We start from the raw sequence: 17,307 nt of genomic DNA, 5'->3' as shown, positions 1-17,307 counted from the left end.
CGAGTTTTCGAGAGAAAAGTTCTGCGAAAGATTTATGGTCCTTTGCGCGTTGGCCACGGCGAATATCGCATTCGATGGAACGATGAGCTGTACGAGATATACGACGACATTGACATAGTTCAGCGAATGGACGAAAACACTCGAGCTCTGAAAGTATTCGACGCTGTACCCGCCGGGGGAAGCAGAGGAAGAGGAAGACCTCCACTCCGTTGGAAGGACCAAGTGGAGAAGGACCTGGCTACGCTTGGAATATCCAATTGGCGCCACGTAGCGAAAAGGAGAAACGACTGGCGCGCTGTCGTTACATCGGCTATAATCGCGTAAGCGGTGTCTACGCCAATTAAGAAGAAGAATATTCGACCAAATAGATCATGTCCAGCACGCAGTGAGGATAGTATAGCAGCCGTAGCTGAGATTGTACACGAAGGCCGTGGAGAGTCGATTCGGCGCCGCTCGCAGCAACTCGGACTGACGTATGCAACGACTTGGCGCATTTTACATCGAAATCTTAGGTTGAAAGCGAACAAAATGCAGCATGAAAGAACTGCAGCCGTTAGACTTTTCCAGGCGATATCGCTTCGCTCTATGGCTCATTTCTGGCTCCGTGGGTACGTAAACAAGCAAAATTGCCGCATTTGGGGATGAAATGATAAGACAGTTTTAGCTCACCCTAGTATGTACTTTACATATGTATGTATGTAAAAAGATGAGACAAATACTCAGGTTATGTGCGGCCAGTATTTACGAGTACTCAGCAGTAATAAGCGCTTTCTAACGTTCCCGTTGTTAACCCAATAATGTCTAAATACTTTGCAGAATAAAAAGGTTTTGCGATGAATGGATTTTTAAGAATACTATAAAGAAAAAATTTAATTATCTCAAATTTTTTTTTTAATTTTAAAACTCACCTCGATAAGAAAGTTATTATCGACAACTCAAAAGCTTTTCTTGTGAAATACGACAGGGAGTTTTCAAGTATCGAGAGTTATCAGTGGTCAATGTCAGCACAAGTACCAAGGTAGAGAGAGGTCACTGTATAAATATAAAATGTCCTTATAAATATTTCAAAACAAAAATTGCAAATTTCTGACAAAGAAAGTACAGCTCTAATTTGGCACTCAATAAAGGCTTCATATCGACCGCAGAAGAAACGGTAATACATTCAAAATTTATCTATCAGAGTTGCCTCAATATTACTCGGCTATTGCCTTGACTTTCCATACCTTTTAATGGATCTAATGCGAATATAGGTAGAGTAGGTAAGAGGAACGCCCCTACGGTCTCAATTAACGCTAAGAGGCTTCATTTTAGTGCCCTCAATGTTATTATTAAAATAAAAAAAATTAAAAAAAAAATTTTAAAATTATTTTTGTAGATAGACATTCAAGATTTGATACCTGATGAATTCTAAGAGTTCTACATCGGGATTATAATAGAGATGAGCACTCGTTTCGAATCGTTTCCTTACTCCCCTCGGGTTTGCAGCTACGGTAAATATTGTTTGTGAATCTATATGCTTTTCCTGAACCTATTTAATAAGTCATTTGTTATTTTTTTGTCATATTTTGGTCATATCTGTTTTGCTATCTTGTGTTTTGTTGTAAAATTCCAGCTGCCCTGAGATATTTGTTCAAATTGCGTATTTAGCCCCCTCTTTATCGTTCTTAGCGGGCATGGTACAGTCTATGTCTCAGACTTGTCTAGAGAGACTCCTGACTTGGCCAACTCCTCTAATTTTCCGATAATGTTTTTATTGCAGGGAGCCCATAATATAGACAAGTAAAGTTGACCTGCCACGGTTCTTAAAGTCTTCCTACATTTTATTGACCAGGCTAGAATTTATCTTTGATGATGAGAGAGCGAACAATGCCTTCTGAAAATCTGTGTATATGGCAGCTCACTGTATCCTCCCGTATTTGTTCAGTAGAGCTCCACAGGCCTACTTTATGCCCAGTACTTCCGCTTGGAAGATGCTATCTCAGTTTGGTAGACGGACGTCCCTACTTCGCAGTCCATTACATATTGGGTTAGTATTCTCCTCCCTTACTATGCCTCTTCTCCACTTACGTCTAACGGGTATTCTTACCTGGAAGTGGCTATAGGCATCCAACCTTGGGAGGATATATATATTCTGATCTATTTAGATTTATTTATTTAGAAGTGGTTAGTGTACCGCTGTGTCCTCAATTTTTCAAGTTCCAGCCTCCTATCTCCTTGATTCTTATAGCAGCAAATGTTGCAAGCAGCATATTAAGCGCAACAATCGGACATGACTTAAAGACCCTGGTAACTCCTGCACTGGCTACCCCCAGATATCTGTTTAACGCTGGCGACGACAGAAATAAGGTCTGTAAGAATTGGTCTAATGATAGCCGCGTATAGCTCTTCAAGTTAAGGCCACAGACTCCGAATTTCGGTAGTAAATTTTAATAACTTCGACTCGTTGGATCGTATGTCTTTCCATGATGAAATGACAAACCTTACTGAAGAGAAATTTCAAAAGAGGGGGGAAAAATATGGGGTAATTTGCTGTTCCTATCGGTCTACTTTTGTAGTGCCCTATTGAAAAACTCTATATCCACACGACTATATTGGGTTTTAGGCCTCAGTTGCTGCCTAGTATTCTCTTTCACGGTGCCATATAAGCTCTTTTAGCACATTTCTCTATATTCATTTTTCAGCTCAGTTCGGTTTCAATCTCGACCCCGAGATATTTTGTCGCATGGCAGAAAGAAATTGGAGAACCATCGAGTGTTAGAAGACGAAATTGAGGTATTTTGGTTCTATTAGTGTATAGCATAAATACGGTCTTACTAGGATTAACTCCTAGTCCGTTGTTTGCGGCCAAAGGTGTAATCTTACTAAGGATTTTTCCATTATTTCACTGATTTTGAATTGAAAGAGTCCTGATATTGACATATGCTTCAACTTTAACTCCTCCTCCGTTAAGCTTGATTAATGGTTTGTTCGATGCCACCATCCATAGAAGCTGAGAATGAACCCCTTGAGTTCTTTCCAGCTTCTTGGGATTTTAGATAACTGTATACTTGCCTTATAGATTCTTTCAAGCTTCGGAACCAACGGAAATATGTTATAATCGACAGTTTTTCAGCGACAGTTCCTTGAAGGTTTAATTTAGCTATAACAAATGATTTTGAATCAGATTTCAGTTTGCAGGTGTGTTATATGTGACCAAATATAAAGTAAGTCACGGATTGGGAAGTACAAACGTACCGAGAACTTCAGTATCAGAATCATGCATTATTCAGTCTAGAATTCAATGAATTTCAGCAAAAGTACATAAGTATATAGTATATGTATCTATGTATATAGCAGTTCATAAGCACATACATATGTACATATGTATGTATGTATGTATCTACTTGTATTTCATTTTCAAATGCTAATTGAACCGTTCGAAAACGACCAATGTATCTATTCGGAAATTGATGTCAACCGTTAAAATGTAAAATTCCGCCAGTTTGCGCTCTATCTTCAACCGCGGGCATGAATTTATATCATTTCAAAAGAAACAAAACTAGGTTTTACATTTAAATATGTGCATATTTCTACAACTGATTCGACATTTTTAGACAAGCATGCATTAGGGTGGTTCGCTAGTACTCTGACAAATAGGTTCTTAGTCGCCTCTACGAAAATCTATCCAAACGTGAACTCTTAATTGTAACGGGAAGATCTTCCGTATAGTCATGCATACATTAGGGTGGTTAAAAAAAAATAGAATTTCGCTTGGTACTCTGGAAAATAGGTTCTTAGTCGACTCTACGAAAATCTATCCAAACGTGAACTCTTAATTGTAACGGGAAGATCTTCCGTATAGTCATGCATACATTAGGGTGGTTAAAAAAAAATATAATTTCGCTTGGTACTCTGGAAAATAGGTTCTTAGTCGACTCTACGAAAATCTATCCAAACGTGAACTCTTAATTGTAACGGGAAAGATCTTCCGTTTAGTCATGCATACATTAGGGTGGTTTAAAAAAATATATAATTTCGCTTGGTACTCTGGAAAATAGGTTCTTAGTCGACTCTACGAAAATCTATCCAAACGTGAACTCTTAATTGTAACGGGAAGATCTTCCGTATAGTCATGCATACATTAGGGTGGTTAAAAAAAAAATATAATTTCGCTTGGTACTCTGGAAAATAGGTTCTTAGTCGCCTCTACGAAATCCTATCCAAACGTGAACTCTTAATTGTAACGGGAAGATCTTCCGTTTAGTCATGCATACATTAGGGTGGTTAAAAAAAAATATAATTTCGCTTGGTACTCTGGAAAATAGGTTTTTAGTCAACTCTACGGAAATCTCTCCAAGCATGAGCTCTTAATTTTAATGGGTAGCTCCGCCGCCTTACAGTTTTTTATTTTTTTCTTAGTATCAAAGAGAAAAGGACATAACTCGCTTCCAACTACTTAAAAAAAATATTTTGTAGGAAATTGAATGCTCCACGACAAAATATCTCGTTCTACTGATTTTGTAGGAAACAAAAAAAATATTTTTTTTACCCACCCTAATTGTATGTATGTAAATGTGTAGCTTCCTTACTTTTTGATTGAAAATCGAAATTGTAATTGTTTTATTCATTTCGATTTTCTTTGAACCCGAATTGTAAGACGATTTTGGTCACGTAGCAGGTGTCACTGCGAAAAAAACCGAATTGTTAAAGCAATCGAACATTTTTTGGAATTTCGTTTCATTCGTACATACATACATACATATGTATACATGTTGAATCACACGTATTACACATTTTCCGATTTTCTTCTAACAATTAAGAAAAATTTTAACACTAGAAATAAAAATATTCAAAATAACGGCTTATAAGCCGTTTATAATTTGAGCTTCTGCTACGTAGTAGACACTACGGGACGAACTCCCCAACAAACGGGTTTACGTACCCAGAACGAACTCGGATTTGTGTTGGAGGAAGGACTGCCGACACGGCGGTATTCTTCGAAGTTTTTTGGCAGATGTTCTCTGGCATTAAAACAACAATAATGATAACTTTTATGTTAAAAACAATATAATAGGCTATAGAGCTCCACGTTACAGCCAAATCAGTTATGGTGTAGAATATATTAAATACTCGAAATGCTTTAAAGAATATTTTCAATATTTTTTTATTTCTTTTCTTTTTTCAATTATTTAGAAGTTCAAGTTGATGTAGCATTTTAATCTATAAATAAAAATACTTTAATTGCTCTAAATCTACCAACGTAAATTTCACATTGTTATAAGTATACCTACATGTCTTCATACGAGGGTTGCGATTATATTTCAGGCTTATGAAAGAAAAATTAATAGTGACGATTGAAAACGATTTTAATATTTTTCAAAATATTTTCTTTGAATCACTATAACAGTTGGAACCGATTTTTTTCCTACGACAGCCGGTTCTAGGCACCGGAGTTGACTCGGATTTCATCCAACCAAGGGCTGTTTTTTCGGCGATCGCACCCCGTTTGGATCGGTAAGTGTTAACCGATTTTCGTAACACCTTAACATGTTCGAAATACTATACATTTGTAGTTGGTATACATTTGAAGCAGAAAATCATTGATCGCATATTTTTCGCTCGACACAAACGGATTTTAACCTGCCGACATATCAATTCTTTCAGAGCATATTCAGTTTTCTACGAATTTTGCAAGACCCGGAATGAAACGTTGGAGACCATATGTATGTGTATATAAATGATTAGTATTATGAGCTGAGTCAAGTTAGCCCCAGACAGACAGACTGTACTCGAACTAGTCCCTTAGTGACATATCGTTCTGAAATTTTGCTCACGTTCTTTTCTGCCCAAGAACCTTACTCATTTGCCGGTACAGCAGTTATCGGACTGTTCTAACATATACATAGCTACGTGACTGATCCAAATCAAGTTCTTGTATGTAAAACAGATTGGACATATTAACTTCACAAAAGTTGACACGGAGTATTTTCCAAGGCTATGCCAAAATCTCCAAACATGTTGTTCAGATCGAAACCCTATCGCATATGACAGGTAAAACTTCAAATAACTTTTTACAACTCACGATCTTGTCCATTTCCATAAATGTAAACAGCAACCCTTTTGTACATATGTATGTACATACATTAATTATTTGTTGTCCAACAATTTTATTGAAGTATTTCCACGCGCTACTCAATGTCATGACTTAAAGTGAGACAGGTTTTGACAAAGTATTTTACTTATATGAACGTGTGTGTACGAATATACATGACTAGAGGCGAGTGTCTAAGCTAAAATCCAAACTACAAGCTGCAGCCACACAAAAAACTCGAGATGTTTCTGGACCATTTAAGCATTGTAATCGTCAAGTGTGAAGAGCAATTAAATAATTTAAAAATATTTAAAAGCTGTCGCATTGAATCACAAACACACAAAAGTATATATGCTTAAGCAACACTGTGTATGTTGATGATAAGTTGTTGATCTTGTTGTTGTTGTAGCGCAGAATTCTGCCGAGTTGACAAACTTTGGCCATATACAAAATCCGCGTCCGTTTCGATTACATAAACCCGATTGTCGTGGGGTCGGATGCATACGGTACATACCTATTAACAGTGGCTGCGAGTTCTGCATGACTGAAGTAATATTTTATAATCGCTGATGAAATATTTGTTCTTTCACTTAACTGTAGATTTGCAGTATAAAAATTTAACATTAAATATATACAAATATATACATATCCGGCAAAATAAATGCACTTAAAAAGAAATGAACAAATGTTGGTTACGTCTGAGTCTCGAAATACTGACCTTTGGGCATCTTTCGTTATGCTACAGGGTTATACACTGCATACTAATGGAAAAGCATTAAGATCCTTAACATCCAATTCGTCAAAGCATTCAAACTTTTATAAAGAAAACATTTAATTTGCCTGCGGACACATTTTCCGGAGAGTATGCATATCCATACGAGAGACCAGAATGGTTCCTACTATTTCCGTTCAAATACTATCACTTTCAAAGCGTTCGTTCAATCTTCGTAAGGTTTTTGCAGTAAAATTTTATGTAATTTATAGAAATATTTAACTCTTTTGCATAAAAGAAAAAGCTTTTAAAATTAAATTAATTTATACATTACAGCGCCATCTCACGCCAATACTTGCGTGAAAAACGCGCCATTGTCATAATTCGTTCAGAGAACGTATATAATATACGTTCTCTGATTCGTTTTCACTTATGCCGTCAGATGTCGCAACAACTCCAGCTGTCATATGTTATTTTAATATTTCCTCTTTGTTTTGTTTTGATTTTCTGTGCATATTTATTCCCTCGTTATTTTCTTGTGTGTTTTTGTGCCGAATTGTGTTCATTGGCGACTGGTTTCAAAGTCGCCGACGTCGCTTTAATTATATATGTGCAAATCAGAAACTTTCCAAAGCGCAATTGCATTTCAACCAACGAGCTTGCTACTTTTACAAACGCTCCACAGTTTACACATAGTTGGCTAACAAATTACTTTGAATTTACGTTAATATATATTTTTTTCTTGTGATTTTCTATAAATTTTTATCAAAATGTGCGGAATTATTAACAATGGCGAACAAACGCGTAGCTTTACCAACGCTACAGCTGTCACAGCTACGACAATATGTCTGTCTGGAGCACAACAGCGTCTGGAATAGAGAATGCTTTGACTACACAACAACATCAACAATTCAAGGCAATCCATTGTACAAGCAGTAATAGCATACAGAGTGCTAATGCAGGTGGTAGTAGCGGCACGAACAACAATCAACAGAGTAAAATCTTAGCCAGTCAAAGTCTAACAGCTATTGGAAGTCTCGCACATCTGCACAATATCAATCATTCACCAAACGGTAGCGGTAATACAAGTACTTCCGGCACTGGAACGGGTAGCACACCCCATTTGGGACAACATTTTCACACTTCTGCACTATCGGCAGCGACAGCAACAATAATTGCCGCAACAGCGGCTTCATTAGCTTCAGGACATACCAACTCACATAGCAATAATAACAACGGCAATCACAACAACAATAACCATTCTAACGCATATCAACGTAATAATAGTATTACTCAATATACGCCACCCAATTCCCGGGTAAGTATGGGGTCATGTGCTTTAGTGGGGGGAGACTGTATAACAGGCTTAAAACTGAATATTTAATATAAAAATGCTATTTATTTAAGATAACAAACGAATAAGCGCGATTGTTTTCGTTGTGTGTATGAACGTGTTGTTGGTCGTCAGCGAAAGCGACCGGTGGCCGCCCGATCAGTACACGCGAAAGATGTGGCGCAGTTAAACACAACGTTTCACCTGCTTACAAATACATATAGCCAAAGCTGGCTGTTGATCGTGTGCGGGTGATTGCACTTAAACCAGACAAGTTAAACCGGGAAAGCTAATTATTTTCGAAATTGTTTTTGCAAAAATAACAAAAGCTGCCGCCCAGGTCGCACTTACTTCATATTTTGCGTTAGCTGTAAAATTCGAGTTTGTCTAATAAGTTTAATTGCAAAAGTCAACAATCGAGTATTTGCACAACGAAATTTTTAAATGCAAAACTTTTACCTGCTTTTCTTACTTATACACGTTTGCATGTGTAAATGTGCGTAATTTAGTTGCCATATTTGCTATCATAACACGATGTGGGCGTAACTTTTTTATAGCGGAAACGGTTGTGTGAGCAAGCTTACACTGTATTCGATATTTTATGAAACTCTCTTTCGGTTTGCGAAAATTGCGAAAATAGTAGGAATTTTAATCTTGTTTATAGAATCTGCTAAATTTTCAGATATAAACGGCTCATGCTTTTAAATATTCTATTTAACCTAAAATCATTTATATACATCAGCAAAGCAGAAACGTCTCGAAACTCTTTCTTATATAATATTTTTATACAAAAACTGCCCTCTAACAAGAACTCCTCTTTAGCAGAGTGTTTTTTGTTGCATACAGTCTGAAAATTTTTTATTGCTTAATAACGCATAAACACTGATAAAAGACCAACCCAAATTAATTATATATTATTGAATCACGCTCACTGTCTGGTTACCGAAATACATTTGTATAATTACAATTCGCGCATATATACATACATACATATGTATGTGTATACAAATAATAATATGCAACGCCGTTTTTTTCAATAGACCTTGCCGAAGACGTGATTAACCGTGGCGCTTTATGAAAATTAAATTTTATAAATAGTTTCACCCGCCGAAATGAAATTAAAAACAAAAAGCTACAGTTTCTTAACCCTGTTGTCCGCTTGTAAAGGCCATCGGCATTTGTTAGCAATTTAATTAGTCCGAAAAAATAACAAAAGACGAAGTCTTGTAAATATGCTAAAATCAGCTGAAAAAAGCAAGAAAAATTCAACCAAAATCATTTATGAATTTCTGTAACGCTTAGTAACACTAAAGGAAGAGGGAAGCAAGGCAGACCAAGGTTTTGCTCCATTTTCGTGTCAGCATTCTGCGCGAAATTCTTATTTAATATCAAGAAATGAAGTAACACGCTTTTCAGGCTCGGCCGTTCAAGTCATCAAATCATATACATATACACATACATACATACATATATTTACTTTAAATAACAATTTAAGGCGTCCAGTACCTTAGTTGCGATTTCTTGTTAGTAATTTATTTATAATTTTTGGTTTTGTCGCGCAACTGCATTAGCAAATGGTTGTTGGTGTTGTACATATATGACTGCCGACTTTCGCATACGATAACAAGTTTAATGTTTTGCCTTTTTCAAACCACGAGTAACACACTTTGATAAAAATAATTGCTGAAATTGTCGCTTGCTGGTTGATTTTAAAAAATATGTAAATACACGTATGTATATATGTATGTATGTATGTACTATATACATTATATACAGTTGTTTTACAATTATTCACGTTTTATTCCATGCTTTTGAGTTTTGTGTATAAACAGTTATTTTTAATGATTCAGCTGTAGTAAATTAGAAATGCATTCAAAACCGCTTAAAACCAGTTAAATCGTATATTGATATTCACCACGAGCAGAGGTGAATTTTTATAAAATTGTTTATACACGATCTAGTCATACAGTTTTCGCGATATCGATCCGAAATTTTGCACTCGTTTCTTTTTCTTTAATTTGTCGGAACCGCCGATGCATGTCCTTGTATGGATTCTTTTTTTATCTGACGAGATATCTGCACGAAATTTTGCGTGGATTATTGCCCAAGTCAACAGTACAATCGCATAGGAAATTATTCACATCGAACTACTATAGCATATAGCTGCCATACAAACTGATCGGTGAAAATCTAATCTTTGCATGAAAAGCCTTTTATTTGTTGAGATATCATTTCGAAATTTGGCATGGATTATTGTCCAAGACAGCGCTACAATCTCCGAAGAAATTGTTTAAATCGGATTACTATAACATATGCATAGCTGCCATAAAAACTCTTCAATCAAAATCAAGATTTAAACAATTTGTAACCTTTTATAATATAAGAAATGCACGTGTGAAAGTTATTATAGCTTCGGTGCAACCATACACTAAAAATCACTGCTGCAAAATATTATTTCCTTTTACAAATAAATAAAATAATACATATATACATATAAACTACAAATCTAATATCGACGTCACATGTACTACATGTTTAGTAAAAATATATAAGCATTTATTTTCCGCCGACACTATGCAATAAATAAGTGAAATCCACACACCATAAACACGAAATGTTTGATCTCTTCGTAATTCAACAAATACTAATTAATGTCAATCCGGAAATCTGCACTTACTAACATGTTTAATGACAGATTAGTTTTCAATTCAATTGGAAAAATGCCAAATGGGAGAGAAATACTTGTGCTCATCACCGAATAAAATCACAATGGCAAAAATAACACAAAACCCACTAGAACCATATAGTATGTAGCGGAGTCAATGAAATTCCGCTTGACTGCATCAGCCATTCAGATGTTTTGAAATATATATTTCGCCTGTTAACTTGCTGAGAATTGCTTTATTGCGTTTTACAATTCACATTTGTGTCTATTGTTCCCTTTGCTTTTTTCGTTTCCCAGCGCAATCCCCAATCATTCAGTAAAAGTTTTTTTTTTCATTCTGCACGCTTATTAGTTATTGAATATTCTTATGCTTTTTCCCCCAGTAATTCATCGAATAACTGGCTAGATTTGGTAACTGATTTGTAAAGCTAATTACGTCCGTATTTGTACACACATACAGAATACTTGATATAAGTTTATTTTTTAGATGATTATACATTTTTTATTTGTGGACATATTCGTAAACTTTAACATATGTTTTGCAAGTCAGCTGATGACAGCTTGTACTTTTGTCGCTTTTCTATATTTAGTTGAATATAAGTATCAACTTATGGTATACTACCAAATATAAACTCATCAGATATTATAGCGAAGTATCAGGAAAGTCAGTCAATCGTAGAAATTATATTATCATTATTATTTTACGTATAAAATATGTATGAAATAGAAAAATTGGCAAATGTAAAAACTTGGGCCATAACTCCACAAATTAAGCAAGTATAATCATTAAGAACATGACAGAGCAGGTTGGTCAATTTATACAACTAACATCACCCTGCGGGTAGGGGGGACCCCGTTGGGTTCGGTGGGGAAACCGAATATACCCGTGGTAAGGCATGCCTGTCGTAAGAGGCGACTAATATCCTGGCTACCAGTCCAGAGCCGTATGGAAGCTCAACTGGTAGTAGCTTTGGCTACGAGGTCTGACCGGAGACTTAATTCTGGTATCACGGGGAGCAGTAGCCCTTGGAGGTAACTCCAATCTGCTCATTGGGTTTGGCCCTTTGTGGAGATTCGTGGTGGTTGTGGTTAAAACCCAAATGCGGGAAGAACTGACCTTGTCAGTTGAATGTGGAGTTGCATTGCAACTGGGTGCCGAACCCAAAACAAGGCAGAGGTTTTAGATGGGCCTCGAACCCTACCAAGGTGGTTAGTGTGTTCATGCCACACTGCCAATTGGTACTGAAAATGCTTAGCAGGGCGCTGATCAACGCATTGTTTTGATCCGCTGTGCTTTTGAGCGCCGTGGAGTAAAGCTGTCGTCAGCAGGTACCCACGTTAAACACACCGGATGTTGTCCAACTAACACTGCTCTGTACAAGTTAACCGCGGAAATTTAAAGTGCACTGGATAATGGAAAGGTAGACCTTATGCACGTTCCTAGATTTCGAATGTGCTTTTGGCAATGCGTCTGATGAAAGTATTGCAAAACCATCAGAGAAAGCGAATGTGCCAAACCAGCCCGCAGATGGATGGAGGCCGTACTGCACACTAGGATAGTTGAGACCACTGAGAGGGATACTAAAATTCGTTTCGGCACGAAAAGAAATTGCCCACAGGGTGGAGTATTATCCCCCTTATTTGGAGCCTTGTCGTGCGTGAGCTTTTTGAGCTGCTAACCAACAATGAGATCCATTGTCAAGCGTAAGCGAACGAAATTGTTATATTAGCAAAAGTTTTGTTTGAGAACACTCTCTGTGATATCGTGCAAAGGGGATTGCCTGACAAAGGCATTGTGCAGTGAGATTGGACTGAATATCAACCCGTCGAAAACGACAATTGTCGTCCAAAAGAAGATACCTGCCGGGCTTTAAGATCTTATCAGTTGACTTATCAGATCAAATATCTGGGTTTCACTGTGAATTCCACTCTTCGGTGAAGGCAGCATGTTTATTTGACCATGGTAAAAGTCACAAAAGCACTCATGTTGTGCGATCGACTGGTTGAGAAATCCTGAGACAGTAAGCTAAGGATTATCAGATGGATGTACATAGGTGTGGTGAGACCGATTTTTACGTATTGGGCTTGGGCTTCGAAAGCATCGCAGACGTCGGTGGGACTTCAACTATTGTAACTACGCGCATCGGGTGGCTCTTCTCTCGAGGAGCAGCATTACCAAACGGATAAACGTCACAAATATGTTTAAAGTTAGCCTCGGCAGTGAATAGATTGATTCCACGCTTGACCTAAGGGTTAGCACTATTAAGTGGTACACTGACGGCTCGAAAACGTCAGAAAGAACTGGTACAGTGGTCGCAGGACCGCATACCAAACTTGCCATACACATGGGAGAATTCCCGAGAATTTTCAAGTAACAAATAAAGTTCTTTCATGGAAACTTTTTTACTTGACAAAATATCTTCAATAAAATTCGCATGGTTATTTTCAAAAATAACGTTATAACTTCCGAATAATTTTTTTAGATCGGATATACTATAGCATAGCATTGCCATACAAACCGACCGAACTTTTTTTTATCTTTTCAGAGTATTCTAGTCTGGGTGCAACCGAAGTTAATATTCGTTTTGTTTTAGTTTTATTGCCGCGTGTTAATAAAACCAAATGAAGACCCCATAAATGATATTATCGCAATCTGTAACTTTTTGAGATAAATTTACTACAACGCGTAGTAGCTATGAAGATTTAGGAGTCGATATTGATAAGCATTAATTCTTATTGATTATAATTGCTAGATAGGTTGAAATTATGGCAGCACATCATGACGTTAATTGAGATGCATTTTGCTCTTTTCGTAGAGATAATTTTTTTTACAAGTAGAAGCGCCAGTAGTTCATGAGATAATGCTAAAATTTAGCATTTAGTTCTAAGTAGAAGAGAAGATTTTTTCATTGATATGAAGAACTTCTACACCACCCTTAACCTCACCTTAAGTCAGAAAAAACTTAAAGAAGCATTTTGTACAATAAATTAAAAAATTATTTAATTTTACAAATTTAATAATGATTTCGTATTGACCCGATTTCATTTACTTTTTTGCAAAACCACATATTGCTAACAGAAATAGATTATCTCTGAATTTTATTAAGATATCTTCTATAATATATCTCACAGATTGACCTAAATTTTCAATAAAACTTCACAATAGGAACCGTGGTCCACATATTTTGTAACTGGAGACTTGAACAGTTTGTTCCGATTTCGATAGTTTTTATTCATAAGCTGGCACACTTCAAATACGCTAATATTTACCGGAAGAATATTTTCAAATAAGTCTATCAACACTACATACATATATATGTATGTATTGAAAGAATATTCTTTATTCTGAAAATCACAAACAAGGGGGTTCTTAACTGATATCGGATACAGTACTCTCAGTACTAGTTTATCTCATTTCTCTTATCGATATTACGGTACATTCTTCCCATGCATTCAGTATTTGCTTGGCGAATTTATAAAATTTGCCACCCAAATAAGTATACTAGAAGTGCTTTTACAAACACACAACATACGTCACCGTGGACGAAATAGCCGTGTGATTCGGTGCGATCCACCAAATGATCATTTACAGCAGCATTGCTACTGTTGTTGTTTTTGACCTTTTTTGTTTGCAATTTCTCACCTATCAATCGAGTATGCAAAATAGCCAATTTCAAACGTTTGATTTTATCAGATATTTGCTCTCAAGTCGTTGCTCGTTTGTGTTTTGTTCTTTACCGTTAGCGCTTTTTGTGCTCTTTCATTGTGCTCACGTGCTACCAACACAATCCGCTGCCATTGCCAATTACGATTACATGTGTACAAATACAAATTTGCATTACATTTTTGTTTTTGCCCTGAGACTTTGTCACATTTGAACTTCCAATTTTCAATTAACCGTCAAGCGATCGATTTTTCGCTCGTTGTCCCATGAGCACACGTACTCGTAGATACAATACTATGTTTTGTTTGTATGTATGTATGTCTGTATGTTTTCAATAGCCGATGTAGGGGTTTAATTTGAATTTATAGCATTACAAATATTTTGTTTTGTTGTTGTTGTTGTTGTTGACTGGCTATTGCTACTACTTTGGGAGCACGGACCACCGTTGTTGTGTTATTCAATTGACTTTTAATACTCTGCTTTTCACATCACAGCCGCCATATCAGCGCATTCACAACTCATTCAGTTGTTAACGTTTGCCTGCAGCGTGTTGTCGTAGAGCACAAGCGTTTTCGATAAATTCGGTGATCTCGCAAAAACGCCGCTAACACGTATTCTAATATGAAATAGAAAATGAAAAGTTGAAAAAAAAATTATTTTCAAGAAAAAAAAAAAAATTCAAATTAAAAAAAAAAAATAACCAAAAAATTAAGAAAAAGAAAATTAAGCATAAATAAAAAATTTAAAGCAAAATAAAATAAAATTTTAAATAAAACAAATACAATATTTGTTTATAAATAAATGCAATGACATTAAATAAATATATTTGTGTAAAATAAAATTGAATTGCATCAAAAATGCTTAGACAGCGCCTGTCATAGCGGTATTTTGTGTTTATGCATCGTTTATGCGAATAATTTTAGCAATTTCACGCCCACATCTGCGCCAGCCACCTTACTCATCAACCAAACTATTCGTTTGTGTGTCAGCAAGCCGGCAACACTGCACAACGTGCGCCTGGCTCCCTGAAAAAAATCAAAACAAAACAAATAATAATTAAAATTTATTTGCAAATAAACAATATAATCTGTTTTGTTGCAATTTTAGCGAAAAATATTGGCGAAAAATTTTCCAGCGTCTAATATTTCTCCCAAAAATTCAATTAAGCAGCAAGTGCTCAGCGTGTTAATTAATGCTAAACACCATTTCAATTAATATTGACAAACATGTGAAATAAGCGCCAAAATATGTCCTGAACATAAATTAACATACATTCAAACATAATACATACTTGGAATTTTATTGAAAAAATATAAATAAAAACCGAAGTCAGCACTTCGCGCTAACGAACTGGCGTTAAGTTCTACTGCTGCCGGCGGCATACATACAAATTATTAAGCCGCGCTCAATGTATGTACATGGACTTATTCAGAAGCTCCACTCCCCAACTCACTTAATCTTTATCAATACGCTTGTCTATGAAACGGAAAAGTTATAATTTTTAATAAATTACAATAACAAGTATGTTGAGCGCCTCTTTGAGTAATAAACACCCTGCATGTTTGTGCATGTATACAGCATACATATGTACTTATGTCGGAAAGTATGTTTTTTTGTTCTCTCACCACAGTCTATTGATTGAAATGACTCGTCATTGTGGACACACTGCCGCGGATTAGCCACTGCCCACATTGACAAGTGGCGAAATGCTGTTTTTTAAATTAAACAAATCGAATTTTTAATTAGACCTTACGTTATCGCCTAAAACACGTCGTTTTATGTAAAATATTGAAAAATAAATGACGAAGGACTTTGTTTGATTTTACTGGTATTTGAGAACTGTGATTGATTTCCATGAGTGATTACAAAAACTAAGTGCTCAATTCTATTGTTACTTACACATAAGCAGCGTTTCCACTCATATACATACTTATCTGTTTGTATGCCGTTAAAAGCGTTTATTTAGCAAAATAAATGATTATTTGTGCACGCGAAAGTTTAACGCTAAAAAAACGAAGTTGATTTTTATGCTCCCGAAAGTGTTAATGGTTTCAAAAAAAACATTATAAAATGCTGCAAATTAAATAGAAAGTGTTTTTGTGAAGTACTTAGCTGCTAATAGACTACATACATACATACACAATTAATTTCCTACGAAATTTAATGTGAACATTTAGAATTTTATAAGATAACTGAAAGTATGGAAGTTAAAGAAAAGTAAAAGAAGCAAAATTTAGTATCACTTCGAATATGTATTTGTTCATGTCGTGCGTGTACTTTTATACATATACATTGTGACAAGAAAGAACCCGGAAGTTGTAAATAAAACGCAAAATATTTAATTATTCATGAATACTTATATTGTCGCCTTCAAAGTAATCCCCACCAGATGTAATACTCTTATGCCAACTATTTTTCAAGTCTCGGAACACTTTTCATAAGCAATTTTTGGGATACCATTCAGCTTCTTCCGCGAATTTGGTTTTAACTCTTCGATCGACTGAACTTTCGGGAACATAAAAAAAATCACACGGAGCCAAATCTGGTAAATATGGTGATTGTGAACTTGTTTGCATATCAAGCTCATAAATCCATGTCTCATCGGCAGTTATAATGCTCTCCATGAATATGGTATCGGAATTCTCACGATCAGGCATGTCCAAAGAGACATAATTACGTTAGTCTTTTTGAAGAAAATCAGCTTTATCGGGACGAGTCGAGCAAGAACGTGTTTTATACCCAAAATATCCACCAAAATCATTTGAACGGACTCCCGGGAGATGTCGAGCTCTTTGCCATCTCTCTAACACTTGCCTTTCTTACCCAAAATTTCAACCAGAATCATTCGAACGGACTCGCTGTC

At 36.0% G+C, this 17,307-nt stretch overlaps 1 protein-coding gene across 6 annotated transcripts in view; it reads left to right on the top strand.

The window, feature by feature from the left end:
• LOC126757313 (calcium release-activated calcium channel protein 1) overlaps nt 1-17,307 on the top strand; it is a 165,862-nt gene that overhangs the window by 139,644 nt on the left and 8,911 nt on the right. For 5 of the 6 annotated variants that reach the window (XM_050471111.1, XM_050471112.1, XM_050471113.1 and 2 more), the window contains one exon: nt 7,591-8,100. In XM_050471111.1, coding sequence (XP_050327068.1) covers nt 7,591-8,100 — 510 coding nt within the window. Of the gene's footprint in view, nt 1-7,590; nt 8,101-16,292; nt 16,662-17,307 lie in introns of those variants that run through there. The other variant, XM_050471110.1, reaches the window with a different exon arrangement.

This window comes from Bactrocera neohumeralis, chromosome 4 (genome assembly GCF_024586455.1).
Source record: "Bactrocera neohumeralis isolate Rockhampton chromosome 4, APGP_CSIRO_Bneo_wtdbg2-racon-allhic-juicebox.fasta_v2, whole genome shotgun sequence".
Taxonomy (NCBI): domain Eukaryota; kingdom Metazoa; phylum Arthropoda; class Insecta; order Diptera; family Tephritidae; genus Bactrocera; species Bactrocera neohumeralis.
The sequence above is the reverse complement of the archived record's forward strand: the minus strand, read 5'-3'. Positions and strand labels throughout refer to the sequence as shown.